General features: G+C 39.9%; 1 protein-coding gene across 4 annotated transcripts in view; it reads right to left on the bottom strand.

The window, feature by feature from the left end:
* The window catches only part of SPEN (spen family transcriptional repressor), a 94,778-nt gene that overhangs the window by 62,528 nt on the left and 5,141 nt on the right, over positions 1-27,109 (bottom strand). For 2 of the 4 annotated variants that reach the window (XM_067721415.1, XM_067721419.1), the window contains exon 1: positions 20,137-20,549. The exons of 1 other annotated variant lie outside the window; for it this stretch is intronic. In XM_067721415.1, the coding sequence (XP_067577516.1) occupies positions 20,137-20,219 (83 nt within the window). In that variant the 5' untranslated portion in view covers positions 20,220-20,549. Of the gene's footprint in view, positions 1-20,136; positions 20,550-20,959; positions 21,083-27,109 lie in introns of those variants that run through there. One more of the 4 variants, XM_067721416.1, reaches the window with a different exon arrangement.

Raw genomic sequence — 27,109 nt, 5'->3', positions numbered from 1 at the left:
GGCACTTGATGCATATCAGGGAATAAAACAAAGATCCCTAGTCTCATGGAATTGATTTATTTACAATTTTCAGCTCCTTGATATGTGAAAAGAAGATTCCTCCTATTCTAAACTTTTCCTCAACTCTACAAGAAACTTACTTTGTTAATTTCCAAAGCAACACTAAATACATAAAGCTAAAGATCATTAGTATGCTAAAACCCAATGAATTCTCTCAATACCCTTTCTTTCTAAAAGTTACTACATTTATCTTTTATTAGCTGGTTTATCAATAAGAATGCAATTATTTATTTTAATCCTACCTTTTTTTGCAAGTGCCCCTACTAATAATAAGCAATAACAAAGAATAGCCACAATTCGTTTTCACACAAGTCCTCCTACTACAGAAAACAATCCTCCCCAAGTCATTCTTGAAACATTTACCTGTTATTCAGGATAGACTTACAGAATTGTAATGAGGAGAATATCTGCCTCTTTGAAGAGGCATGCAATTAACCTAAAACACCCATTCATCTAAAACCCAATACATCATTTTCCAAAGATTACATATTTTATCAAACTATCAATTCTTTGCGTATTGCCCACTTTTCCACCCTTCCACACCATCATGGCTAAGCTGTTCCTTATTCAAAAGAAAACGATCAATAAGTATGAATAGACAGAAAGCGAAAAGCAAATGAGCATGCTGTAAGGGATAAAAAGGCCTAAGAGATGAGTATTACAGTCTGGTTCAGTGACCTATAATAGTAGAAACAATAAATGTTTATGTTTACTTATTATTATTATTATTTTTACCATATGCGGGCCTCTCACTGCCGTGGCCCCTCCCGCCGCGGAGCACAGGCTCCGGACGTGCAGGCTCAGCGGCCACGGCCCACGGGCCCAGCCGCTCCACGGCACGTGGGATCTTCCCGGACCGGGGCACGAACCCGCGTCCCCTGCATCGCCAGGCGGACTCTCAACCACTGCGCCACCAGGGAAGCTCACTTATTTTTTATATTATGAAAATATTCAAAATCATTCCTCTTCCAAACTCAGACAGTTGGGTCATAAATATACCCATTACAACCAGCAAATTATCTGCAATAATGCAGTAACATCAACACTTATTTATATAACCCTTTCATAGTAAAAAATTTTTATGAAGGAATTACTAATTTATAAATCAACCACTTGATCCTATATTTAAACCAAAAGACTGGTTTCCCCTCTGTGTTAGACCTTTATTTTATTTTCTATACCAGTGACTACAAATACTTCAAGAATGCCAAAAGGCAGAATTCCCTAGAAACTTAATGCATCATAACAGCATTTAAATTGGAACTGGACACATTTTTCCTACATAATCACAGATCAAATTTTTAAAATTTTTTATTGTAAAATTTTATTGTTATATAAAATATAACATAAAATTAGCTATTTTAACCATTTTTAAGTGTACAATCCCAATCTTTTCAAATTAATCACGGCTATTTCTTGTCATCAACATAGTAAGGCAGACATTAAAGCTACCTCATTCACAATTACTGATATCGCCCATACTTCAAACCATTAAATGTAGTAAGTAGCTCAGAATCATATACTCAGATGGCAAAACTCCTGCAATTTGGACATAACCAAGTAAGATAGTAATATTTTTAATATGTCATATGTCTCATTATATCAGTTAAAATAAGTTAAAATCCAAAAGAAGAACTTGGTTTAACAATTATCTAGAATGACAAAGATAAATTTAAATTGTTAGCATGACAATGATAAATTACAAGTTAACAGTTTTACTCTATCCAAAGACAATGATCAAAAATTGATATAAACCCAGAAAATAGAAAATATTTGCAAATTATTTATCTGATAGGAGCTCTTACAACTCAACAATGAAAAAAAAAATGCAATTTAAAAATAGGCAAAGGGGGGGCTTCCCTGGTGGCGCAGTGGTTGAGAGTCCGCCTGCCGATGCAGGGGACACGGGTTCGTGCCCCGGTCCGGGAAGATCCCACGTGCCGCGGAGCGGCTGGGCCCGTGAGCCATGGCCACTGAGCCTGCGCTCCGCAACGGGAGAGGCCACAGCAGTGAGAGGCCCGTGTACCGCAAAAAAAAAAAAAAATAGGCAAAGGATATAGACAATTTCTCTAAAAATATATACAAACAGCCAATAGCCAATAAACACACAAAAATTTGCTTAACGATATTAGACTTTAGGAAAATAAAAACCAAAACCACAATGAGATACCACTTCACACGAAATAGGATGGCTAGAATATTGATAAAAACGACAGACAATAACAAGTATAAGGAGAAATCTAAACCCTAATAAATTGCTGGTGAGATTGTAAAATGGTACAGCCACTTTGGAATTCAATTTGGCAGTTCCTCAAAATGTTAAACTTAGAATTACCGTATAAGCCAGCAATTCTACTCCTGGGTATGAACTGAAAAGAGAAGTCCACATAAAAACACATACAGGAATGTTCACAGTATCATTATTCATAATAGCCAAAAAAATGGAAACAAACGTTCAACTGCTGAGTGGAGTTTTTAAAATGTGGTATATGTCCATACAATGGAATGTCATTTGGCAATAAAAAGGAATGAAGTTCTTATACATGCTACAACATGGATGAACCTCGAGAACACTATAAGGCAAAGAAGCCAATCACATATTTTATGATTCCATATATATGTGAAAGGTCCAAAATAGGCAAATACACAGAAATAGAAAATAGATTAGTGGATTCCAGGAGCTGGGGAGAAGAAAGAATGGAGAATGACTGCTAATGGGTATGGGGGTTTCATTCTGGAGTGATGGAAATGTTCTGAAATTAGTGGTGATGGCTGCATAACTCTGCAAATATACTAAAAACAACTGTACACTTTTCAAAGGAAAAATTTTATGCCATGCGAATTATATCTCGTTAAAACTATTATTAAAAGAAAAAAAGACAAAAAATAGTACCTGTCACTGTCTTTTATATTTATTTATTTGGCTGCACTGGGTCTTAGTTGTGGCATGCGGGATCTTTAGTTGCGGCATGTGGATCTAGTTCCCTGACCAGGGACTGAACCTGGGGCCCCTGCACTGGGAGCACAGAGCCTTAGCCACTGGACCACCAGGGAAGTCCCTGTCACCGTCTTTTAATACAACAGATTTTACATATCCTTTAGTCACAAGTGTCTGCGTTATCTCAATACAAATCAACTGCCTGCCATGTTTCCTGTAAATGGGCACATTTAAGGAAGACATTTTCTATTTCAAGCATGCCTGCCTGGGAAGATAAGTAACCCATTAGATGACAGCCAAAACCTATCTTCACTTCATGGAGATACAGAATTCTTTCGGGAAATCTACTGTGAAATAAATTTATGTATAAAAGATTTTAAAATTATTCTTAAATAATTAATATATTTCCCTTTAATCACTTTATCTTTGGAGTAAGTACAAATGATTACTAAAGATGAAAAAAACAGACTCAGAATCCCTAAAGCCAGCAAAGCGCAGTCAAACACAGGACCCCTAGCCTCATTTTAGAAAAAACTAATATCCTAAAATGTTTCTCTACTTGGAGGAATGGGGGAGAGGTGGGAAAAGAAGGGCGGGGGGAGAATGATTTGTAATATTTTGCTGATTTGTGTTCTCTCTCTGACAAAAATAAATAAATATATATATATATATATATATGTTAGTTTGTTGTAGTCTGGGAAAGACTCTCAGCCTGAGATAAAATCCCTATGTCATAAAAGAAAAGACCATATAAATTAAACCGCATAAAAATTACAGCTCCTAAATAGCAAAATACAGTCAAAAAACACATGGGGAAAAATACTTGCACATGAGAAATAAGTGATTTCCTAAATATAAAAATTCTTCCAAATCAAGGGAGACAGAGGTCCAAACAAAACACAGGCAAAATACCCAAATAGGAAATTTTTTTTTTAATATTTATTTTATTTATTTGGTTGCGTCGGGTCTTAGTTGCAGCAGGCTGGCTCCTTAGTTGTGGCATGCGAACTCTTACTTGAGGCATGCATGTGGGATCTAGTTCCCAGACCAAGGATCGAACCCAGGCCCCCTGCACTGGGAGCACGGAGTCTTAACCACTGCGCTACCAGGGAAGTTCCAGGAAATTCTTTAAAAATACACCCATACACACAAAATGGTAAACAAAACAAACACACTCAAAAAAGCTGCTCAATTTCCACTCAAAATTTCAAAAATCCAAATTAAAAAAAAAATGCCATGCAACACAAAGACCTAAATTTTAATAATACCTAGATATTAGCTAGAGTCTAAGAAAATAGATACTTTCATAACACCGTCTGCAGGAGTATAAATTAGAGAAACCTCTTAGGAAGACAATTTGATAGACTGTTTAGTAAGCAACACTACTTATAACAGTTAAAAAAAAAAAAAAGAAAGAAAGAAAAAAAAAAAGAAGAAGAAAAAAAAAGGAACGCACCATTCCACTTTCTCTATGAATTTGACTGCTCCAGGAAGCTAATGTAAGTAGACTCATACAATATTTGTCCTTTTGTAACAGCCTTATTTCACTTAGCATAAAGTCTTCAAGGTTCATCCATGTTGAAGCATGTGTCAGAATTTCCTCTCCTAACATAATACTGTAAATCAACAATACTTCAATTTTAAAAAGAAGAATTTCCTTCCTTTCTAAGGCTGAATAATACTCCGTGATACGTATTTTGTTGTCACACATTCTGTTTATCCTTCCATGGGTCATGAACACTTAGATTGCTTCTATCTTTTGGCTATTGTAAATGCTTCTATGAACATAATACATTACTTTTTTAAGATGAGAAACGATTTATTGACTCTAATTAGAAAAGGTTTAAGAAAACTTGAAGACTGAAGATAAGCTTAATTCAACCAACAAAACTATAGTCAGCTGTTTATCAAATCCATGGTTAGTGCCTAGATTCCTGTACATGAAAACTTGATGACTACAACTCTTGGGAAAAGGCAATGTTTTCAGTAAAGCTTTGAATGACAAAATTCTTCAGAACTATTAACGGCACCATTACTTCAGTGAAAAAAATACGTACATGCATTATTTTGCACCAATCTTATGGTGCAAAATAACTATTTACTAACTAAAATTAATTGTTAACAAAAAGAGAGTGCGCAACTGATACATAAACCTCTGAAAGATTATCCAATTATAAGGAGAAAACAATCCCAAAGATTCTATGATCTTTAGACGTTACTGGCTACATAAAATAGGAAGCCTGAATCTTTTAGACAATCTTAGAAAGAATTCATAAGGTACTTCTTCAGAGAATAGGAGGGAGGAGTTTACACTCTAAAAGTCAAAATATATAGTGCAGGGGACTTCTCTGGCAGTCCAGCAGTTAAGACTCTACATTCCCAATGCAGAGGGCCTGAGTTCGATCCCTGGTCAGGGAACTAGATCCCGCATGCCGCAACTAAAAGATCCCACATGCCGCAACTAAAGATCCCACACGCCGCAAAATCCCACGTGCCGTAAGACCAGGTGTAGCCAAATAAATAAATATTAAAATATATATATATATAAATATATACATACACACACACAATGCAGGAATACAGACAATGATGGTGGCCACTAAGTTAACTTTTGGACATTTCTTCTCACAATAATTAATGAACAACTTCATAAATGTGTCTGATTTACATAGTACTGAGAAAAGCTCAAGTACGATTGTAAAGAGAATGCAAATGACCATGATTAACCATTTCTTAAAGTAATGGCAGTAAATAAAACAGTTAGATGAAGAAAAAAAGGAGCAAGGCAAGTTGATCAAAAGGGGAAGGCTGGAGAAAACAAAGTTGAAGTAGCAGAAGCCAAGAAACTAACAAAAATCCACATCAAGAGTCCGGGGTGTAAATACAAAGGACTCTTTGAAAATGTGCTTCCTACCTGGCTTAATAGGACTATTACAGTACAACTGCTGAGAAGGAAATTAACCTAAGCCTAAGTAAGCCTAAGTAAGCCTAACCTATGGCTTACTTCTTAGTAAAATAACAGTTTAAAAAAAGACTTTCAGAAATTTATAAATTCCCTCTAATATTTCACTTGATTAGACTTCTATCCTTATTTCACAATATATGGTTACTTAGAACAGAATCAGGACAAATGTGATCTTTTTGTAATATACATAAATTCCATATTCTTTTTATCACCACTGCATTTCTGTAAATCTTTAAAGACTACCAATACTTCCAGATTAAGGAAATGGGTCTTCTTTATCACTCTTTAATCTTAAAAGGTCTTTGGGTTTTTCTACTCACTTCCAATGGTTTATAAACGTTTAAATAATCATGCTTCCCAATAAAAACTCTGCATGAAATTAAGCCTATTAAATTAAGAAATAAGTCACCAGTCTCTATGCCAATCATTCTTGAAACCTGTTAAATATGCAAATTTCTCCAGTCAACACTTTAGTCATTAATTATAATCTCTAGAACTAAAAAGCTTTTCTTTACAAGCAAAACCTTTATACAAATTTCCAATAAGATCAACACAAAGGAAATCAAATGTCATAACCTTGTGAGACCCCAAGCTGTGACTAAAGTTCCCTTTATACATCTACTTTTAGAGCGGCACAGCAAACTTGCTGAAAAGGAATAATATGTGTCAAAAACCACCGTGGAAAGGGCTACTTCATAAAAAAAAAAAAAACACAGAAAGGTATAAGTGACAAGAAAAACTACAGTATATCATTATACACCTTAGATTAGTATAACAAAGCACAGACACCATTTTTTTAAATTAACTGCAATATAATTTAAAACTATTTGAAACGTTACAAATGCCACTTAAGTCTGAACCCAAGAAAGCCTATTTTTGATTGATGAGCATAGCTGGTTAGGAGATGATTTATCTGAAAGGAACTGGTACACCAATGTTTTGTATGATGGCTACACAGTATTTCTAGATATTAAGCTCTTTTATAATCCAACTAATCATCAAAATATACTTTTTAAAAATCTTCACAGCATTCCAGTGACCTTTATACACTATGGAGAATGGCTAGAATAAGATTTTCTTTTCTTTTTTTTTGCATGAGAGAGCTTTTAATATTATACTTATTCATCTCTCACTTTAGATTTTCAGTTATCAATGGAAACACCATTTGTATCAAAAGCTGACACAGGAGAGTCACGTATAGATTTTCACTGACCCCACAGAGATGTTACATGTCCCATTTTACACCTTGTTTTGTCATTTAATATTTTTCCATGCCAATAAAGACCCTTTGCCAGTTCTAACACGGTGTGCCCTACAACAAGATTTTCTAAACTAAAAAGACCTTAGAAATCTTTTTTTTTTTTTTTGGCTGCATTGGGTCTTTGTTGCTGTGCGCGGGTTTTCTCTAGTTGCAGTGAGCGGAAGCTACTCTTCATTGCGGTGCTCGGGCTTCTCATTGCGGTGGCTTCTCTTGTTGCGAAGCTCTAGGCACATGGGTTTCAGTAGCTGCAGCACGGGGGCTCAGCAGTTGCAGCACGTGGGCCCTAGAGTACAGGCTCAGTAGTTGTGGTGCACGAGCTTAGTTGCTCTGCGGCATGTGGGATCTTCCCAGACCAGGTATCAAACCCGTGTCCCCTGCACTGGCAGGCGGATTCTTAACCACTGCACCACCAGGGAAGTCCCCTTATAAATCTTATAATCCGACCCATTCAATTCATGGGAGAAAATAAATGTACCTACTTTATATAATAAATGTGTTACTGGGAACTTCCCTGGTAGTCCAGTGGGTAAAACTCCACGCTCCCAATGCAGGGACCCCATGTTCAATCCCTCATCAGGGAACTAGATTCCACATGCATGCCACAACTAAAGAGTTTGCATGCTGCAACTAAGAGTCCACATGCTGCAAAAAAGATCCCACGTGCCACAACGAAGATCCCGAGTGCAACAATGAAGATCCAGCACAGCCAAAATAAATATTTAAATAAATAAACAAATAAATGTTTTACTGAAGAGTTAAGGTGTCTTATTTTGTTTTTGGTTTTTGTTTTTTTGGCCGCGCCGCACAACTTGCAGGGTCTTAGCTCCCCGACCAGGGAGTGAACCTGGGCCTTAGGAAGTGAGAGCACGGAGTCCCAACCACTGGACTGCCAGGGAATTCCCTGTCTTTTTTATATACAGTATCACATACTAACTGAATTTTAGATACTCTCTATAAATTGAGATTTTTGCAAATCTTGTTTTCTTTGATTAAGGCTGAACCCCCTCACATAAGAGAAATTAATATCTATTATGGCATTTAATTCTAACATTGGATGTGCTTGAAATTCATTTCATTGAAAGAATTCAAGCTGACTAAAAGGAACAACCTTAAAAAATCTAAGGATTCCATGATTTCTACGATAAAACTGAGGCGGGGTGGGGGTGGGGGGCCGGTGGATGAAAAAACAGAAAAAAATTCCCACAAGAAATACAGCAGTTCTAATCCTATAAGTTTACAATGAGGAAAAAGAGGAGGGGAAAAATAAAGCTATTCACAGGACACTATCTTTGTTTTGTTTACTAGTCTTAAAGTTTTTCAGTGATTCTTAACTTTTTAACCTCAACCTTTTTATGTCAAAGCTAAAGTTAAGTACTTAAATATACTGCTAGCATTCTATTCTTAACATAATGGTTTGCCTAAACCAATATTTCTTACACTTTTTTCCACGGACTGCTTTGACAGCCAGTGAAACCTATAAACCCTTTCTTGGACTATTACTAAATTAATCAAGTAAAATGCACGAATTACAAAGAAACCAATTATATTGAAATACAATTATCAACTTTTGAACATGCAGGAAATACAGAGGACAAAAGGTGATGTTAATGTATACCACAGGACAGGCATGTAATCAGCAAAACACACACTGAGAAACTCTACAACTTGGTTTCCAACAAATTAAGTTGTAAGCAGAGAGAGAGATTAAAACCTATGGATTAAAAAAGGTTGAAACAGTCCCATGTCCATCAGTAAGTAAATAAACTGTGGTATCCTGACTGTGGTGGTGGTGATTACAAGGATGCCTACATTTCTCAAAATTCAACAAACTCAACACTTGAAATAGGTACATTTTACTGTATGCAAATTATACCTCAATAAAATTTTTAAAATATATCTTATGTACCTTATTTAGAGACTGAGTGAAAAAAAATGATTCTTAAAACAATTACAAATTCAAGTACTGGCTGGATATTTGAAAATACTGACTGGGTATTTGAAATAAGGATATACCACAGTATTGCTGAACATCTTTAAACAGTTCTTATCTTCTAGAGAGAAACACTGAAATACTTGTGGATTAAATAAGATGTCTGGGATCTACTTCAAAATAATACCAACTATACACATTGTAGGGCTTGTGCAAAGGAATAAGATTTTGATTCATTAAGGAACTCTTTGGACAGGGGTGAAGAGTAGTGTAGAGGGAGCAGAAAAAAAAAGGTGATGCAGCCACTATGGAAAGCAGTATGGAGGTGCCTCAAAAAGTTAAAAATAGAATTACCATATGACACAGCAATTCCACTTCTGGGTATATAACCAAGGAAACGGAAAACACCAATTTGAAAAGATATGCATCTCCATGTTCATTGCAGCATTTTATTTACCAAAGCCAAGATACAGAAACAACCTGTGTCCAGGGATTGATGGATGGATAAAGAACATGTGGCATATGTGGAGTGTGCACATATGCGCGCACACACACACACACACGGACGTACATACAATGGAATACTATTCAGCCGTAAAAAAGAAGGAAATCTTGCCATTTGCAACAACATGGATAAACCTTGAGGGCATTATTCTAAGTGAAATAAGTTAGAGAAAGACAAATACCATAAGATCTCACTTATATGTGGAATCTTAAAAAAAAAAAGTCATTGATACAGAAAACAGATTGGTGGTTGGGGGTTGGGGTGACGGGTGGAATGCAAGGGCTCAAAAGATAAAAACTTCCAATTATAAAATGAATAAGTCATGGGGATATAATGTACAGCACAGTGACTACAGTTAATATTGTATTGCATATGTGAAAGTTCCTAAGAGAGTAAATCTTGAAAGTACTTTAAGAGAGTAAATCTTGAAAGTACTTATCACAAGGAAAAAAAACGTTTTTTGTAACTATGTATGGTGAGGAATGTTAACTAGACTCACTGTGGTGATCATTTTGCAATATATACAAATATCAGATCATTATGTTGTACACCTGAAACCAATATAATGTTATATGACAGTTATACTTCAGTTAAGAATTAAATTAATTAAAACTTCTTAATTTAAAATTAGTATTAAAAATTTTAAGTTAAACAAAAAAAGAAATAAGGTTGAGGTCAATAAGCCTGGGGGAAGTGGGGCGAGGGCAAGATTTTGCTGAGATACCACACAAAGTGAGTGACTGACGCCCAAATAAATGGAGCAATGATGATACCTAAAAAACAAACTCCCTTCTTACTAGCCCCTCTTCTGAATGACTCAGCATATAATACAGCTCATACTGATCCTGTGATTAACCTCATGTCATAAAGTCAGTGGTGGAAGTAGAACCAAAACTAAAATTTTAAAAGTGGGGTAGCTCTAAATCTGCTTACAAATGGTACCAGAGGCAGGTAATTCATTCATCCACAAGTTGCCTCCTATGAGAGAAAAAACTGAAGACAAAAACATGCAAGTCATTTCCAGCCCCACCTTCCTTTTCTTGCCTTGCCTTCCACCTCCCCCACAATGTTGGTTTCCAACGAGAAAAGCCAAAAGGGAGGTGATTTGAGGCAGAGGCAGCAGGGGTGAGGTGCCCAGAGGTGGCAGGCAGAGGTGGGGGAGGCAGAGTGGTTGGCCTATTAGTTACACTAAGAACATACTGGGCAACTAAGTAAATATATTGAGAATAATAAGTTTCTCACTGTCTGAGAAGGGATTTATAAACATGGAAATGGGGAGGTTACAAAGAATCCTCATGTATTGAAACATGTGTGAACATAGTTTCAAAATATATTATATAGAGATACATGTATTATATATACATGTAAACATATATACATGTGTACACACACAATACATATCCTCTTAGCTCTGCAGCAATGGGTAAACTGTGCACCCAGATCTTGGGTTTCTAAATACCATCCCTCCCTAAAAGGAACCAGAGTCTCTTGGAGAATGGCTGATTACAGGACTGGGAAAGGGAAAATACAAGATGAGCCTTTGTTGTTGCCAGAAATAAAGAAATGCTTAAAAGAGTAGTGGCGAGATATCAAAAGGACACAGTAGCCAGTTTGAAGGAGCTCCCACTGGTCAAATCTAGAATGATTTGGGTATCAAAATAAGCAAGTCCTGAATTAAAACCCATTGAAAAAAATGGAAATCATATATATGCGTGTGTGTATATATATTTCCAAATATAATTATGGAAAATTCTTACCTACAGAATAAATGTATAAGAAATCACAGTAATAGATGCTCATTTGGCAACAATCACAGCAGTATATAATACAGTCAAGAGTTATCAATGGGAGACTACCCTGGGGGTCCAGTGGTTAAGAGCCTGCCTTCCAATGCAGGGGATGTGGGTTTGATCCCTGGTCGGGGAACTAAGATCCCACATGCCACAGGGCAACTAAGCCCGCGCGCCACAACTACTGAGCCCATGCACCAAAACTAGAGAGAGAAGCCCGCATGCTGCAACAAAAGATTCCGCATGCCGCAACTAAGACACGATGCAGCCAAAAATAAATAAATGAATAAATAAATATTTTCACAAAAAGTTATCAATAGCTGCTAAGACTACTGGGTTTAGGGTTGATGATGGAAGAGACTATCAGTGTAATACTGGAATATCTTCCCATAAAATTCTAATCAAATAAAGGGGGAAAAATGGTGAAGACACTAACTTTATTAGGTGATCAAAGTTAACATCACCAGTGGTGGGATGGATCCAATACTGTCTCCATATTATGAAAAAGCACAGAATCATTTCTCTGGTATTCCTGCCAAGATTGCAAGACCTGATCTGGTCATGAGGTAATACTGGACAGACCTGGGTAGAGGGTCAGCCTGCAGAATGAAAGAATTATGCTCTTGGGCTTCCCTGGTGGCTCAGTGGTTAAGAATCTGCCTGCCAATGCAGGGCACACAGGTTCGAGCCCTGGTCTGGGAAGATCCCACATGCCGCGGAGCAACTAAGCCCGTGTGCCACAACTACTGAACCTGTGCTCTAGAGCCCGCGAGCCACAGCTACTGAGCCCGCATATCTAGAGTCCGTGCTCCGCAACAAGAGAAGCCACCGCAATGAGAAGCCCGCACACCGCAAAGAAGGGTAGCCCCCACTTGCCACAACTAGAGAAAGTCCGCACGCAGCAATGAAGACCCAACGCAGTCAAAAATAAATTAATTAATTAAAAATTGAAGACCCAACGCAGTCAAAAATAAATTAATTAATTAAAAATAAAAAAAGAATTGTGCTCTTTAAGACTATCAGGCACATGAGAATTGGGGTAAGAAACTGTTCCAGACGAACAACACGTACCGGCTAGGATCCTGGACCAAAAAGGAAAGAGGGACATTGTTGGGATGGCTGGCATCATTTGAATGAGGTCTATGGATTGAGTAATAGTGCTATACCAATGTTGATTTCCTTGCCGAAAATACTGTATGGTGCAATGCAGTTTTGGGGAGATATACACTGGAGAATTTAAGGATGTCATGCCAGGAAAAGACAAGAGAAGGTAATGGAGCAAATGTGGCAAAATGCTAACAACTGAGGAATTTGTGTGAAGTGAATGTGGGAATTCTCTGCACTTTTCCTGAACTATTTCAAAATAAATTTTAAATGAAAAACAACAAACAAACACATAGGAAGGCGAGAAGTGGATCTGCGTGTATGGATAGGCCTTCATTCCTGTGTATCAAATGCCATATTTTCAAAGAGGCCTTCCTCGTCACTCCCACCCGCATTTACTCTCCATCCCCTCCTCTGCTTTATTTTTCCTCATAAGGCAGAATACGTCATGGTTGATGGTCATTGGGGCTGAACAATGGGTACATGAGATTTACTTACTATTCTTCTACTTTTGTGTATGTTCAAAATTCTCCAAGGTAAAGTTTAAAAGTATATCTACAACACAGATTGATCATACAGTAATATATATATGCATCTTTACTGATGCATTAAATATAAGTATTTAGCAGCAGGTCTAACAGCTATTGTCATTTCTAAGTTGTGATGAGCATAAATGAAATATCTGCAACAACTGTAATGTAAAATATGAAAATACATCTGATTGGCGTTGGTGGTGAAATCATCACAGGTACTACTAATACTACCAGGTTGGTACTACACCACAATATAGTTATAATTGATGGAAATGCTAAATTCTGATTAAGAAGTTAGTGAAAATAAAGACATACTATTTTCCTATCCAAATTTAAGTACCTCCTCCTAAATTCTGGTCTAAATAGTAATAGTTTTCATTCTAACATCCTTTTGATATAATAAAGCGATAAACTTTTAAAATCTTTTTTCTTTTTATCCGAGGTTACTTAAATAATCTTAAGTGGGGAATATCCTGGCAATCCAGTAGTTAGGGTTCCTTGCTTCCATTGCAGGGGGCATGGGTTCGATCTCTGGTCGGGGAACTAAGATCCTGCATGCTGAGCCACGTGGCCAAAAAATAAAAATTAAAAAATTTTTAAAATAAAGAATAAAAAAATCTTGAGTGAAAAAGAGCCTTTACTGCAGACAGCATAAATTTTAAAAATTAATGGTTGAAACAAAAATCCACCACCTACCAATTTACTGACTTACAAAAGATGCAAATCACTATACATCCAATATAGTTTGTAAAATACAAAGTGTTTTTGAGTAAAAATATCCTAGTTTTTTGGGTTTTTGTTTGTCTGTTTGTTTTTTGCGGTACGCGGGCCTCTCACTGTTGGGGCCTCTCCCGTTGCGGAGCACAGGCTCGGGACGCGCAGGCTCAGTGGCCATGGCTCACGGGCGCAGCCGCTCCGCGGCATGTGGGATCTTCCCGGACCGGGGCACGAACCCGTGTCCCCTGCATCGGCAGGCGGACTCTCAACCACTGCGCCACCAGGGAAGCCCCTAGTTTTTTAATCAAAGGAATAAAATGATGGGGTATTTTTCTAAAAAAATCAGAGTCAATTTTGAGAATCAAAGAAACTATAAATGTATTATATGTAAAAGTACACATACTGTGTGTAAACATGATACAAATGTAACAAAGCCAATACAAGATATAAACAGAAAAATCTTAATTTCATTTGTCAATGTCACCCAAACTCAGCATCTAATACAAAGATACAAAGACATACACATACCCCCAGAGTTTAATGCTGGACTAAAAATCTAGCACCAAGTGCATAACACAAGCAATAATAGGTGTCTTCCATTTGAATTTTCCCAGAAATATTCCTTAGCTGTAAGAGGTGGAGCAGTTCTTATATAATAAAAATCTTTAAACATGCTAGATTTCAATTCATCCCTATACTCAAAATGAAATCCTAAGTAATTAAATCCAAAAATTCACTAAATTTAAGTTAGGGTTTTATAGAGACATCCCGTTGTGGGGTTTTTTTAGATGTTTATAATTTTCAACTTGGCAGACAGTGCCACATGTAGGGGGAAAAATCGGAATATTGCAATACTTTAATATCATACCAAGAACATCTTTTCACTGCAAAGCGTATTTCCACACACTAAAAACCAGCTAGACAGCACGCAAAATTATATAATTTCTAATAAATTGACTAAACATCCTAATTGGTTTCCACAATAGAGTATGCTATTTTCATTCAAAATATGGGTAGCGGGCTTCCCTGGTGGCACAGTGGTTAAAGAATCTGCCTGCCAATATAGGGGACACGGGTTCGAGCACTGGTCCGGAAAGATCCCACATGCCGCAGACCAACTAAGCCCGTGCGCCACAACTACTGAGCCCGCGTGCCACAACTACTGAAGCCTGAGCACCTACAGCCCATGCTGTGCCACAACAAGTGAAACCTCTACAATGAGAAGCCCACGCACTGCAACAAAGAGTAGCCCCCGCCTGCCACAACTAGAGAAAGCCCGGGAGCAGCAACGAAGACCCAACGCAGCCAAAATATAAAAGAAAAGAAAAGAAAGAAAGAAAAAATTTTAAAAAAATTTTTGAGTAGCTGTAAGACATATAATAATAAAGAAAACATTAAACAAAACAAACAGTAAAGGTTAGAAATTGAATTATAGAAAAGTGTTACATTATTTAGTCTCCTTGTTCAGCAGACTAATATGTCAGTTTAAAGTTGACGAACAACTATTTATTTCAAATCATCCAACATCAACATTCAGGAGCACAATCTGAATGAATATACATACTCAAGGTATTTTTCAGCCTACAGCGTTTACTCTAAATACTGTGACTAGTTAAATACAGCTCAAACACTAGGGAGTCTTAAAAGTAAAAGCAAAAAAATATATAGTCTCCAACTGGAATATGCTAGTTTTCATGAAATATTTCAATTTTTTTTTTAATTTAGGCAAAATTTCAAACTAAGAGGAAAATGAGACTTGGAAGAATATTTGGAAAAACTTCCACATTACCACTATCTCTATAACTTCTATACAAGTCTTTCCAAACCACTGGTGCGTACAGGATTAAAAATGTCTCCTAAATCAAGCCCGAAATCTCTTCATAAGCATACCAAACAATACAACGCCTGAGCAATCAAGAGTCCACAAGAAACGTAGTTGGGAAAAGGTGCCCTCTATACAAGTCAAACACCATCATTCTTCTTGGCACTGAGCCCTATGTTTTCCTCCAATCTGCCAGAAGCATTCTAACTCAGGAAATAAAATACAACATCGCAAGTATTCTGTATTAGTTTCTAATGCTATTTCTCAAGATAAGTATAAAATTATTTTACTTTACTTTTTTTAATGTTCAAAAAGCCTGTCATGAAAATAGGTATTCAAAATTATAACATTCAAAAACAGAGGGGTTTCTTCAAAGAAACTGGCTCAGCTCAAAAGAATAAACCATGTAGCAGTGATGCGGGCTAGGGAGTCAAATTTGTTTAAGTCTAAAAGTATCTCTAGTTATAGGAGTATGTAAGGACAAGGAAACTTTACCACAATACTTTATATTGTGTCCCAGAAGTAAACCAAATTCATGTAACATAACATATATTCCAGCTATTTAAACTCAGGAAAACTATTATGATTGGACATGTAAAGTTAGCAAAATGAGGGAGAAGATATGCGGATATACGTATATGTATAGCTGATTCACTTTGTTATAAAGCAGACACTAACACAGCATTGTAAAGCAATTATACTCCAATAAAGAGGTTAAAGAAAGTGACCGCAGCAAGATAAAATAAATAAAGTTAAGAAAACAAAACACTTTTAAATGAGTTTCATTCTTTGACAAAATTTTTACATGAGCTGCTACCTTGCTCAACCTCTCTGTGATCTTTAACTTATTCTCTAGAAGTGGAGAATGGATGGGAAGAACCTGAATATGTGATTTACTTCAAACCTGAAAATAAGATACAGAGACTTTTATGTCCTTTAAAGGGTTCTATTCATTTGCTCATTCTGATTCAGGGAGTCGCCTTTGCACACACCTCTCTCCCTCTAACAACTAAGACAGCGACCAATTGTTGTATAACTCCTCCCTTCCCCCTTCAATCCAGCTAACATACCATACAAAGGAAAGGACTTTCTCTATTGTGCAAATTCAGTCCCTGCAATGGATCTTTGTTAACTAAATCTGATTCAGAAATACTCATTTAATTCTTTTCAGTCAGCATATTGAATGCTGTTAAAATCATGAGCACAATAGATTATTCTTATTGCAAGAAGGTAAAGCCAAATTTTGAAAATGTTCTGATTACATTTTAAAGGTTTGCTCTTTCTTTGGCACAGAGGGGAAAAAAAAGCCAAATCAGCAACCTTCCCTCAACCTATTTTCTACCAAAAACACTGATCAAAATATAAATAAAAGAATTGGCTCTGACCCTCCCCCATCCCAAATGCCTCTTAAACTGCCCTGCTCCCAAAGCTGCCTCATTTAATCATTTTTTTAATCCAAATACTTACTACAAAAGCCTAATCACCGTTACGAGAACATTCATTTTGAAAACATTTTATATAATGTATTCCCAGTGTACACCTCTTAATCCTGTAAAACAGTTATTAACGTTGAAATCAGCTAGGGAAAACGGTAAAAGTAGGCACTTCAACCTCAGTTTTAGTATAGGTATTGCATGGTTTTTCTCATTATGATTTCTAGAAGACATCAGAATTGGATGTTCTTAAATTTTCTTGCAGAACTCTCATTCTGGTACAAGCACCGTTTTATCCCTTTCACTTAAATCATTCACATTTAGTTTTCCTCCCGGTAGCAACCACACACTTTACAAAACATTTTCTACAATAAGGATAAAAGACCTTGAATTTCTCCAAACAAAGTCCATTTAGCTTCACAGCTGGATCAGCAAGAACATTTCTTGTACCCGTTTTAAGGATACACAAGAAGCCAGAAATAGAGATTACCTGTTAGGGGGTGGAGATGGGAAGGGGAGAGTGGGAACTGGAATTCCCAGCGTCGGGGTAAAGGGGAGATTTTTCTCTGTAAACCTTTTTACACTCTTTAAACCCACTAAGAATGCACTATCTACCCAAAGAACTAAGCAAACTTGTTTAAAATTTTCAAAAGTCGCTTTTAAAATAAAGGAATTTCAGGGACACTAGGTCTACTTAGTTTTAAGATAATCTTATCAATAGCATCTGCTTTTGCTCTGCAATACGTAACACACTCCTTTAAATGCAGTCGTGAGCAATGTGCCAGCTAAGCCCTCTTTAATACAGCAACGTTCCTCCAGACCGCCGCTTTCCAAGGCAGCTCGAATCCTCTGCCCGCTCCTCCCTCTGTGCATTCTGAGATCTGCTCTGCTGATTCCCACTTAAAGTGGGTCCTGGCCGCCATTTTAGAAAGTCATTCACACAAGCCGGCCGGCAGCACCATCCACTTAAAAAACCTTCCAAAACTCCCTCGGACGATTTCCTCTTTCCTCTCTAACCCCTCATCTTGCAGAGGGGTCAAACTCCCCGCGACAGGCATACAGTGTCTCTAGAATCTGCATAATGCGAAATGACACGTCTGGCCACATGATACTGAGGGGGCAAAGCAAATGCTGCAATGCACGTGTTTGCACGTCGGTGCATACGAATTTCCCAGGCAGACACCTACAGAGAAGGTCCACAAGGAGATAAAAGTGAGCACATCTAAGTGGCTTTTCCAGTCCAATAATCTGCACCTAAATGATTTTTCCACCAAAATACTGAAGATATGGGGCCTCCATACGGGGTAAGGGGTGGAGCAGCGCCACGGAGAGTTCCCATCTGTTTCCCCACTGAGCCCGAAATCTCCCCTTTGTCACAGGGGACAGAGGCGAGTTTTTGCTCCTGCCTTCCCGCTGCCTGATTTCTCAGCACAACGTAGTAAACACCGGGAGTGCCTGGAAGCGCGCCTCCCCCAGTCCTAACGAGGACAGCTTTAGCGGGTTATGAACGGCCTCACTATTCCAGGCTCCTTTTCACACGCGGACACGCGCAGACGCGCGCTCCAGCGGTGAAGATTTAATACCCCAGTAACAGCAACCACCAACAGAATCAATGATCCTCCATTTGAAAGAGCGGAGCTCCGCTGCCTCTGCTTCCATTTCCTTATGCAAGCTGCTCAAGAGCAAGCGACGCAATCTCTTTTTCCCATGGTGACTCACTAATAAGGACGCTCCATAATTTCCCCTTCCCTCAGTAGACAGTAAGAGGAATTTAGAGTATACCAAACTTAAAACCTTCCGCAGTCTTTAATATCGCAAGAAACAGTAATTTTCGAGGACAATCACATATCTGCTACAGTCCTTCTCAATTTACACCAGTGTAAGTAAACCGTCATTTTCAGTATTTCACATGGAGGGCTCTATCAGCTATGACCCACATAGATTTCACAAAACAAAATCAAACGGTAAAAGCTACTAAATAAGTAAAATGTAATAAGAACATTCATTCCTACTCCGCTATGAACAAAAAAAAAATATTCTGGGAAGAACGTTTTTAAAAGCTACATCTTTTTTTAAAAGAGCTACATCTTCTAATCTGAAAAGGCATGCATTTTTTAACCACTGATTTAGGAATCCTGGGTGGGAGGGAAACACCATCCTTTTTAAAAAGGCTCTGCAGTGTTAACGCCGGCGCGGCCGCAGCAGCGGAGATTCCCGAGGCTGGGAGCACAGCGCGGTGGGGACTCTGCTACATGAGGTGGCTCCTCCTCTGCGAGCACTCGGTCCCCACCACCCTCCTCATCCAGGGACCCCAGAGCGCTGAAGGGAGAAAGGCGAAAAGAGCCGAAACAGACGCACCAACTTATTTTCAGACACCACCCCCCACCCAACCCCACATAAACAAGGGGAAGAAATCAAAACATTTGCGTTTGCCATTTCCATTTCGTTTCTAGGTCTGTGAACCTTCCGTGAGAGGTCCCTAGAATCCAGCAGGGTCTTCCCAGTTCCGAGATATCCCTACGATACCTACCAAGACTTTTGTTTTTGTATAACCTTTCCTTTCCCCACAAAACCCTCTCTAGGTCAGACATGTCCACGCGTCCGCAGGGCGAGAAGCGCGAGTTGCTGCGGGACTCTGGAGTCGGCCGGGCCGGGGGCTGTCGGGGCGGGGTAGGGGTTCGGGTCCCGGCCCGTCGGCGGCTCGGTTCCGCCGCATCTGCCGGGCCGGCGGGGGCGGCTGCTCGGAGCCGGGGCAGCGGCGCGCTAGGACGCGACCCCACCGCCGGCTGGCCAGCCTGAGGGCACCCTCCCGGCGCCGGCTTCGCGGAGGCCGAGAGACAGCCGCCTCCTTATTGGGAACGGAGAGGGCGGCAGCCGGGCCCGCTCCGCCGAGGCCCGAGGCCCAACGCCGCGACACGGGCCGAGCAGCGGCCAGGCAGCCGGGCGCCCCCCGCACCCGTCCGTGGGTCTGGCCCGGGTCTCCTCACCAGTTCCGCGCACGGGGAGGGGCCGGCAACGGGCCGGAGGGGCCAGCGGCGCCCGAGGACAGAGCGCGGCCCCGGGCCTCATGTCACTCACCGTTTGAAATGCTCGATGATCTTCTCTTCCCGCACATTCTCCGGTAAGTTGCCCACCCAGAGGTGCCTGGTTTCCCGGACCATGCTGGGCGGTGTGCCGGCGACCGCTGGTGCTGGTTCCCCCTCGCCGGCTTCGTACGAGCCCGTCAGCGCCGGGAGGCGGGCGCCGAGGCGGCGGCGGCGGCGGCTGCGGCGGTGGCGTCGGCAGCGGCGGCGGCTCCTCCGGCTCCCCCCCGTGCAGAGACCATCCCTCTCCCCCAGGTTCTGACTCTCGGGCCTCGCAGCTCCGCTCTGCCGCCACCACACACCCGAAGCCGACCCCCGCGCTCCGGCGGCGCATGCGCTCGGGAGGCGGCGGGAGGGGGAGCGGGTAGGAGGGGCGAGCGAGACCCGTGCGGCAGCGACTACGACGGAGCTGGCGCTGTGGCAGCCGGACGCTTCCCACCGGCGCGCGCGACCCGCCTCCCTCACCTCGGGCGCGCGCGCAGCCTCCCGACAGCCCGCCGAGGCTGAGACGCCGAGTTCCTCCCAGCCGATGCGCAGGCGCGCGGGGGAGGGAGGAACGCAGGGCCAGGAAGGAACGCTCGCGCGCTCGGTCCCGGTGCGCAGGCGCGCAGCACTCTGTTAGGGCGGGTGCCGTGTCAGGGCTGGGGCCCCGCGCTTGCAGAGGCGGGCATAGCCTCCAGCCCCTCGAGTAGGGGGTCCCAGGCGCTGGCCTGGGGGAATAAAAGAGAGAAAGGGGGTTGGTATTCACAGGGCTGCGTGTCAAAGCGGCTGCCAAGGCTTCTCTGCTAGGAGAAGCCAGGACCTCTTCCCCTGCTCACCTTTGGCCAGCTTCTGGCGTTTCCGGGCACTTAGAGACGCGCCTGCTTGGGAAAGTGTCAGAACAAGGCCGCCCTTCTCACGGCCCAGCTAAGCTGTGACGGCTTCAGAAACCCATCCCTCCCAAGAATGTAACATTAAGCAACTTCATTTTATATAGAATCTTGCGAAACCGTTTGCACGTTCTCTTTGCTGATCGTTATGGCATACCAGGAATAGAACTGAATGAAGTGAGACGGTTACATGCCTGATGGTGTTCCCCTCAGAGGATTTGCTATATAATTTAATATCTAAGCCGAGGAGGGGATTAGAACTCCAGCCTTTCCAGGCCTAAAAGCTTTTAAATTTTAAAGCCTACAGTTGAACCTTTTAGTTTACAGAACCCCGGGGAAAACCCACAAAATTAAGGCAACAGTACTGAGTCCAGAAAAAATGGAATTTTTTAGAACAGTCAGTAACTCAGCTTTCTTTTACATTTTCTATCTACAGAAATAAAATATCACAGGTGTAGTGCTTTAGGTACAGACCAGATTTTAAATATTCGATCTCATACACTTTCTCCATAAATATTGATACAAGCCAACTTATCATCAAACTGTGCTATTTTGAATTGGAAAATATGGTCACCATAATAAATAGTACTAATATATGGGGTCACCTGTGCATAAATTGTTTCTTTAATTCCACATATGGTAAAGCTCCAAGTAGTTTTTTTGTTTGCCATATAGTTTAACATAAGCTTCTTAATGATGTGTCAGAGAGTCACATCAACTTTTCTTGCATTTGGTTTAATAGTCTATACTTAAACTTGATCTCAGCAGGTCTACTCAACTCTCAACTAAGATCGTCTCTCTTCCTTCCTCTCTCAGGATGTTAGAAGGCTAAGCAAGCCCTTGTCTTACTTACACAGTTGCAACAATTACAGAACAAGATGTGCTAGCTCAGGTAATAACCTTACCATCCATTGAAATAATATTTGGAATTTTGACAAGTTACTTCTAAAAATTCTAGATTTTGAGCCAGGTAATTTAATTTTTTTCTATGCTATTTTTCTGGCTTATGTTTACATTTTCTATTTCAACACACTTTTTTTGCGGGGGGGAGGGGCCGGCCAGTAACAGGCAGAAATGGAAAGAGGTGGTTTAGAAAAGTTAGAAAAAGCACCACCACAATAACGGCACTCATTCATAATTCAGTTAAGGCCTTTAACGCCACCACAGAGGTTGACCTTGTCTTCATGCAAATCAGTCATTAAATGATATGGAAATTTTTGTTCTTGAAAATATTATGGAATTGATTCCTCAGTAAAAGTGAAAGCAAATCAACCTACATTCAGATGTAGGATTAGCCATTTACATTTGCCACAACTATCACATAAGGAGTGTCAGGCCAGCACAGTTACCTAAACTCATGAACTTCATAGTTCTGTATATGTGGCTGCAGTTAGTGTTGAACCGATGGGCATTTTTCCACGAAGCATAAATTTCAATATTAGCAACCACAATTTGAAACACATTTAAAAATATTATGTAAATTACTCATTTAAAACCTGATAGGCGGGGCTTCCCTGGGAGCGCAGTGGTTAAGAATCCGCCTGCCAAAGCAGGGGACACGGGTTCGAGCCCCCGTCCGGGAAGATCCCACATGCCGCGGACCAACTAAGCCCTTGCACCACAACTACTGAGCCTGTGCTCTAGAGCCCTCAAGCCACAACTACTGAAGCCCACACACCTAGGGCCCGTGCTCAACAAGAGAAGCCACCGCAATGAGAAGCCCGCACACCACAACAAAGAGTAGTCCCCGCTCGCCGCAACTAGAGAAAGCCCGCGTGTAGCAACAAAGACCCAACGCAGCCAAAAATAAATAAATAAATTTTTAAAAATGAAATAAATAAAACCTGATAGGCCCTGAATTAGCTGCATCTTCTTGGTGTCACCAGGAAGAACAGAAAAGGCTGAGCTCAATCACACTAAAAGGGGCAACAAAGAAGAGGATTCAGAAAACACTACCTTGCAATTAGAGAAATAAAGGGCATATCTCACCTTGAAGGCAGCCTTCAGTTAAAATCATGCTGAAGAAAATTAAAGGGCTGAAAAGGGGGGGGGGGGCTTTCAGAGCAAAATCTCAGAAGAGAGCCTAGTTAGAGTCATTATTAAATGTGGTATTTTGTATCCATCTATGTACTCCCACAGAACAGTAAAAGGATAAGCTAAAACAAAGAACCAACTAAGAGGTATTTATACTTTCTCCATGGCACAAGAATAAGGAGACATTAAATGAAAATTAAAAGCAACATGTTTGCCAGCTAATTTTTTTTTTAATGTAGTTCTCTTAGATTATCCTAAAGGTCTTGTTACAGCAGTGCTGTTTCCCCATGTAGAAAGCAGAGTAGATACATAATTTTTATATAAAATTTAATTTGAAATGGACAAAGTTGTTTGCAAATCCTTTCAAGCTCCCCACCTTTGGGAGGTAACAGAAGAGAAATTGCGTGGAAAATTACTAACATACAAATTGTTAAACAAAGTTGAGTTAAAGTTCTCCCAAAGACCTTTAGAGATCACAGGATATCAAAAAGATGATTAGCAAATGCCAAATTAAGTTAATTATCATTTCTCATTTTACCAGAGATTTATCAAACAACTGAGAAACCGTCTCTGTTTAACAATATAAAGGCTAGGGAATTCCCTGGCAGTCCAGTGGTTAGGACTCCACGCTTTCACTGCCCAGAGCCCAGATTCAATCCCTGGTCAGGGAACTAAGATCCCACAAGCAGCAAGGCACGCGCCTGCACGCGCACACACACAAACACACCACACACACACACACACACACACACACACACACACACACACATATGCTCGCAAAATTCCATTAAACATCATTTGATAGCACCTCATACTCAGATTCTCTTGAAGTGTTACTTTCATCAAAATACTTGTTTTCAGAATTACAGACACCAAAAATAGCACCCAAGGTGTTCATTTTAGCTTCTTGGGTTTTAAAAAATCTGATACACACTTATCAAAAGAGAATTCTCAGTTTATAAAATGTCAATACATCAGCTTAAATAGACATGCAGATTATTTAATGTGTAAAACAAATTTCATTTCTGTTCAAATTTTTAATGTGTTCCTATGATGTCCCCAAAAATATTATTCTAATTTCAATAAGGCAGATTCATTTGAAGGAAAAATAGTTCACATTATAGATGCTAAGTTCAAATGAGCAATTCAGGTGGGAATTCTATCCATCTCTATAAAAGTTAATATTTGCAGGTTAAAAGTAATGTCCATGCTCCTTACAGATTCTTTAAGCATAATGCTACTTGACCCTGAACTTTGGGGGATACTGAAAAACACTGATGGTATGAATGAGAGACATTATAGTATAATGGAAGTACCTCTGGGTTAAGAGTCAAAAATTCCAGGGGCTTCCCTGGTGGCACAGTGGTTAAGAATCCGCCTGTCAATGCAGGGGACATGGGTTCGAGCCCTGGTCCGGGAAGATCCCACATGCCGCGGAGCAACTAAGCCTATGCACCACAACTACTGAGCCTGTGCTCTAGAGCCCATGAGCCACAACTACTGAGCCCACGTGCCACAACTACTGAGCCTGCGCTCTAGACCCCATGCTCCGCAACAAGAGAAGCCACCGCAATGAGAAGCCTGCACACCGCAACAAAGAGTAGCCCCCCTGCTCTGAGAAAGCCCGTGCACAGCAACGAAGACCCAATGCAGCCAAAAATAAATAAATTTTTTAAAATAAATAAAGAGTCAAAAATTCCAGTTCCAATTTTGTCACTGGCTATACAGCCTAGGTAAAGTCAATTAAATCCTCAAAGTCTCAATACCCTTATCTGCAAAATGAGGATAAAAATATCTGTTTTCTCTACCTGGTAAGGTTGCTAGAAGTATCAAATGAGATAATATATGTAAAAGTATTTGGAAGTAACACAGAATAAAAATATCATGAATACTATTAAGTTGACTGCTAATTTCATTTGAATACCAAAAGTAAGCATCAGTTGAAGTTAAAAACATACCATGATCAATTTATAACATTTTCAGGATTATAGCCAGGTCTTATAATCAAATCAACATGCAGTGATTGCATATCAAGTACGAAGTTCCTTGCACTCTTTTGCTGACTTTTTCTATTGCAAAACTCTTAATAACAACAAAACTGGTAAGTACATGCCCTTTGCACAGCCCCAAATCAAGTGTTGGGTTTTCTCAGTGCTTTCATGTTTATTGGCAATGTATCAGGAAACACTGGGAAAGCTTTTCTTTGTTTCTGTCCTTGTTACAAATATTTACAAATTTTTTTCATAAGCATTTATTTTTGTATGTTTTCAATAGAAATACAACCCACTCTTATTCTGATTTTTTTAATTTAGTCTAACAATTAATAATTGACGCTCACTGAAAATGATCAAAACGTAGGGTGTGATCTCTTCTCTCATCTATGATAAATGGATGGTGAAGTGAATTTCCCCATTTGAGTGTGAAAGACAATTCAGAAAGGTGACATTAAAGCAGAGGCATTTGAAAAGTGGAATTAAAACAGATGTGTTGGGCTTCCCTGGTGGCGCAGTGGTTGAGAGTCCGCCTGCCGATGCGGGGAACACGGGTTCGGACGGTCCGGGAAGATCCCATGTGCTGCGGAGCGGCTAGGCCCGTGAGCCATGGCCGCTGAGCCTGCGCGTCCGGAGCCTGTGCTCCGCAACGGGAGAGGCCACAACAGTGAGAGGCCCGCGTACCGAAAAAAAAAAAAAAAAAAAAAGATGTGTTTTTAATCAGGTCTTATTTCACACTGTGAAGAGCACCTGTATTTAGCATGCTAGATGTGCTCAAAGAGTTCAGTCATGCATAATGGAAGCCCAGTTGGGGAAAGCATCTGAGCCTCAAACTCAGGCTCTGAATGCTAACCCAGCCAATAGAGCAGATAAATTACTACCACCATTTAAACAGGAGAACAGAATAGTTACCAGATATTTAACAAAAATTTTGTTACCAATCGAGTTCCACACTATTAAAATTGAACTGTTTCATGAGAAAACATATATTTAAAATATAAACACTGTTCCTAAAGGCATCATATAAATATATATTAACTAGCTCTAAAATGATCAAAGACCCAACCACATGAGAACTTGTCAATACTAACAAACTCCTATTATTAGAATCAGGGTTTGTTTTTTGCTTTTTCCTAAACAGTAGAAAATAAAACAGACAACACTAATATATTATTGTCAAAGAGTGTTTGACATCTTGCTAGTTCTGAGGGTCAACTAGTGAAAAAGACAGACCAGTCTATTAACGGATTTATTTTGATATAGCAGGCTCACTGTAGTGAAATTATATATACATAAATGATCAAAACGCCAATCAGATGAATAGTATTAGCTAGCTAGTCCTTCTCGAAATCATTCTTTCAGCATAACACTTCATAATCTACTTTACTGTTCAATTCTCTAAGAAAGCTAAATAATTTATTCCACATTGTTTTTGGTTTTCCAGAAATGAATATAATGGCTGATATTTTCTTTTTTAAAAAATCAATTTTTATATTTCCACCATTTCCTTGGAAAGTTGCTAAAGGTAACTTTCTTCCTTCTATGAGGAAATACTGCTAATATACCTTTTATTATTTTTTGTAAACTTTCTATTTTATATTGGAGTATAACCGATTAACAGTGTTGTGATAAGGACTACCCTGGTGGAGCAGTGGTTAAGAATCCACCCGCCAGTGCAGGCGACACGGGTTCGAGCCCTGGTCCAGGAAGATCCCACATGCTGCAGAACAACTAAGCCCATGCACCACAACTACTGAGCCTGTGCTCTAGAGCCCGCGAGCCACAACTACTGAAGCCCGTGCACCTAGAGCCTGTGCTCCGCAACAAGAGAAGCCACTGCAATGAGAAGCCCGCGCACCGCAACGAAGCGTAGCCCCTGCTCGCCAGGACTAGAGAAAGCCGGCGTGAAGCAACGAAGACCCAACACAGCCAAATAAAGAAATAAATAAAATTTTTAAAGTAAATAAATAAATAATAACAATGTTGTGATAGTTTCAGGTACATAGCAAAGGGACTCAGCCATACATATACCTGTATCCATTCTCCCTCAAACTCCCCTCCCATCCAGGCTGCC

The sequence above is a fragment of the Pseudorca crassidens genome, chromosome 2 (assembly GCF_039906515.1).
Source record: "Pseudorca crassidens isolate mPseCra1 chromosome 2, mPseCra1.hap1, whole genome shotgun sequence".
NCBI classification, from domain to species: Eukaryota; Metazoa; Chordata; class Mammalia; order Artiodactyla; family Delphinidae; genus Pseudorca; species Pseudorca crassidens.
Note: the sequence above shows the minus strand (reverse complement) of the source record. Positions and strands in the feature narration are given on the sequence as shown.